We start from the raw sequence: 3,723 nt of genomic DNA, 5'->3' as shown, positions 1-3,723 counted from the left end.
GAAAAGAGCAAGGATCTTTCCTCTTTAAGATCACTGATATAATTTATTCCCACATCCACAGCATTATCGGTGTTTAGTGCTGTCGACAAGTCATTGATTTCCTAGCTAACGCTGTATCCAACACATTAGAAGCTAGCAAGGCTCCGCCAATAGGAAACCTCCTCCTAGACACTTGGATGGAAGAAAAAGATGGAAATTGAATTGCGATGAGTTAGTTAACACTCCCACAGCTAACAATAGGTGCCGATGGCCACCAAGTTGCCACATTCAACCGGCTCCTTCTGTATCGAAGCTCTCTTAGCTAGAGACAATCCTAGAACACACTTGGTCGACAAAATCGGTGCTGTCCGTCAGGAATTATCCATACCATTTACTCCACATTTATTATCTCATCATCTGAATGTCCCAGTCATATCGACGCATCCGATTTATGCTGTTTCATCTATCCTTCCTGTTTCTGGAAGCGCGTTCCATCCTCCTCTTCCAGAACCTTCAGATTGGACAGCGCGGGCGGGGTTGTACTACTCCAGACCTGGAGACTTACCAGGTAAGAATAAGGAGAGCATACTCCACCCTATTGGTTAATTTGTAAAGTGTTTTAATGTGTACAAGTTAACCATCCCTTGGGATGCTACGATATCTATGGAAGACGAGAACTTAATGGAGTGATTAAAAGATATTTTTAGTTTACTCTGCTTATAATTATAGAATTTGAATACTTTTGCTTGATAATTCATAGTTTTTAAAGCTTGCTTGTTGAGAATGAAATAGGAACGAAATGTGAATCATTTTTTCAAAGAAGAAACTTTATTTTTTCGGAAAATTCTAAGTATCGTTCATTATATTGAAACGTGGTGATAATAAAAAATATTTTCATTTATTCTTAAAATTTATATNCGTGGTGATATAAAAATTTTATTAACATTAATGTGTAAATTATAAGTCATATTCACTCCTTTTTATTAATTTTAATATAATAAAATTTTTAATTAATACAACTAACCCTTTATAAATTAACATTTTCTTACATAAAAAATTTCTTTGTTGACTTTATCCATAAATTATCTATTTATGAATTCATGATATTTACTGTAATTAATTTTTCTTAATCTAACTGAATTGATTTGTTCATAAATAATTTTTAATATGTTTTATTAAACTGTAGCTTGATATTAATTAGCGAAAATTAATGAAGTTTAACTTGTCTGTTAAGAATAATTTTTTAAAAATTATTTTAATTTTAATTATAAGTGGTGGTATTAATCATTGCCTTTTTATAATAATTATTAAAAAATGCAATAATTAATTTCTTACTGTTTAAACGACTAAATTCTAAATAAAAAGACGAAGCAAATTTCTACTGAATGCAAATCAGTTAATGATCCTTGTTAATCGCAATTAATTCTTCAAGTATAATTAAACATAATATAATTTTGTAATTAAATTTTGTAAGATAATTTGAAATATTTTTATACAAATTTAATTTGATTTTAATATATATTGTATTGGATATTGTGAATCGATTTAACTGTTTATTAAATTAGATTTGATTGAAAAACAATTAAAACAATTTATTTAAAACTTGATAATGATTAAATGAAGTCTGATCAAAAATTAAGATAATTCAAATTTTTTGATGATTTAATATCTTAAAAATAATTGAAATTTATATAGGATATATATATAGCCTAAGTATATAAGTCGCAATATATTTTTAAAGTTTTATATCACTTTATCAATTTTATCTTTATAAAACTTTTAAATATAGACTATGCTAAATATTTCTAACTGTAAGTAAATTAAATTGTTAACATTAAATTAATAATTAGTTTTAAATTATTTCTGTGTATATTATATATTTATGGAGTTTTCAAAAACATTTTAAATATGCAAACTTTCTACTTAAAATACGGGAGTTAGCGAGACTCTAATGGTTTTGTTTTGTTTTTTCCATCAATTGGTTTCATTTGCAAAATCAATAAAAGTTCGCAGATGCTTTTAATAACGAAAGATAAACAAGTTAAAGTCAGAAAAAATTTAACAAGATAATCAAGGCTTTTGTGCTTTCTCTGGATTTGATTTGATTATATTTAAGGTCTAAAAGAGTTATGGGTCCCTTAATAGATGTTCCAGCTTCTCGACCGCTTTCATCTCGAAGATCAATGTGTATAAGAGTGTAGAAAACGAAACACAGCTCCGAAGGATCTACATGAAGTGTATTGACATAACCACAGAAAAATTTGCAAAGTGCAGTGGCAGACGTCATTACATCAAAAGAAATTCGTTTTCAGAATTCGTCACCGAATCAGAGAAGGTAAAAATTTGTTCTACAGGACGTGTTAAATTACTTTATTTGACGTGGAAGGAGTCCTCACTAAGATTTCATAAATAATAATCTGATTATCGACAGCGTTAGGGGGTCCCAGCTGCTATCTGAGTAAACAGAGGACTGATTAGGATGACGCTTGGAGCGTTGTCTCTTTCCAGCTTGTTAAAACATCCCCATTCTCCTTCTATTGGCAAACGGTAATATTGACGACTAGACTGAATTATAGAGGGAGTTAAATTACAAACCCTGCACTCTTTAGAATTTAGCCACTCGACTATGACGTATTCTTCTATTTTTTTTCCAAAAGAAACAGGTTAATTATCAAAACAGAATCTTGCAAATACGTGTTAAAACGATCTCTTAATGCTTTTTAAATAGTGACTCCACGGTCAAACGTTTACGTGACGTGGAAAAGAGACCTTTACAGATGATAAACGTTGATAAAAATTAAAATTCACAATAGTTAATTTTATGCAAAGCACTCCGCCAATAAAAATCTCGTTAGCTAAGAAATATTATATAATTGAATAAACAAGAGATATCGATTAAATGTTCGTTTTTATCCAATTATCTTCTCAATATTCGCTCCTGTCTTTATTAATTAAACTATTTTACGCATCGTCTTTCATGGATGGAAAACATCTCATCAATCTTGTAAGTTGCTAGAGACCTCACTTATGTCACGAGGAGTCAATGAAAGGCGGAGTCGAAACAATAACGACCAATCGGACGTTTAGGTCTATCTCGACTTATGAATGGGCGTGGTTTCGCTTTAACAAACTTCGAATCGGTTCGTATTCGTTAACACTAATTAAAATTAATTAATATGTTTGGTCAATTCAAATTTACGTCACGTTATGTTTATTAATACGTCGCGTTATTGAATATTTTAAATATTTAAACTCTAGATACGAATGGGCGTGGTTTAAAGTCAGTATATTTTCTTTTTTAATTTAAGTATTTGAAATTTTAAAAGATAAACGCTTTATTTTCAGGTCAAACACCTCTTTTAGGCAAAACTCGTCGACCGCGAACTGCGTTTACAAGTCAACAACTTTTAGAATTGGAAAATCAATTCAGAATGAATAAATATCTTTCCAGGCCGAAACGTTTCGAAGTAGCAACTAGCTTAATGTTGACCGAAACTCAGGTAAAGCTTTTTAAATATTCAATATAAACACAAAAGGCCCATATTAATTATTTTCCGTCAGAAATACTCGTCACATTCTACTCTTATCATACTGATTAATATCATTAAAGGAGAAATTAATAATTGCATATTGTTATCTGATATCAAAATTACTCATAAATAAACTTAATTATGTGTGTTGAAAGATTAATATTAAACGAGTTTAATATTATTTATAATATGTTATTATAGTCTTACGAATAAA

At 29.7% G+C, this 3,723-nt stretch overlaps 1 protein-coding gene across 1 annotated transcript; it reads left to right on the top strand.

The window, feature by feature from the left end:
* Nucleotides 1-246: 246 nt before the first annotated feature.
* Nucleotides 247-3,479, top strand: LOC111616836 (homeobox protein XHOX-7.1'-like; the record flags this gene model as incomplete). Its single annotated transcript, XM_023358192.1, has 2 exons — nucleotides 247-547; nucleotides 3,325-3,479. Coding segments are annotated over exons 1-2 (456 nt in total), but the record flags the coding sequence as incomplete, so codon positions are not given.
* Between the last annotated feature and the right edge of the window lie 244 nt (nucleotides 3,480-3,723).

This window comes from Centruroides sculpturatus, unplaced genomic scaffold (assembly GCF_000671375.1).
Source record: "Centruroides sculpturatus isolate CEXI.00-Female unplaced genomic scaffold, Cexi_2.0 scaffold4151, whole genome shotgun sequence".
NCBI lineage: Eukaryota > Metazoa > Arthropoda > Arachnida > Scorpiones > Buthidae > Centruroides > Centruroides sculpturatus.
Note: the sequence above shows the minus strand (reverse complement) of the source record. Positions and strands in the feature narration are given on the sequence as shown.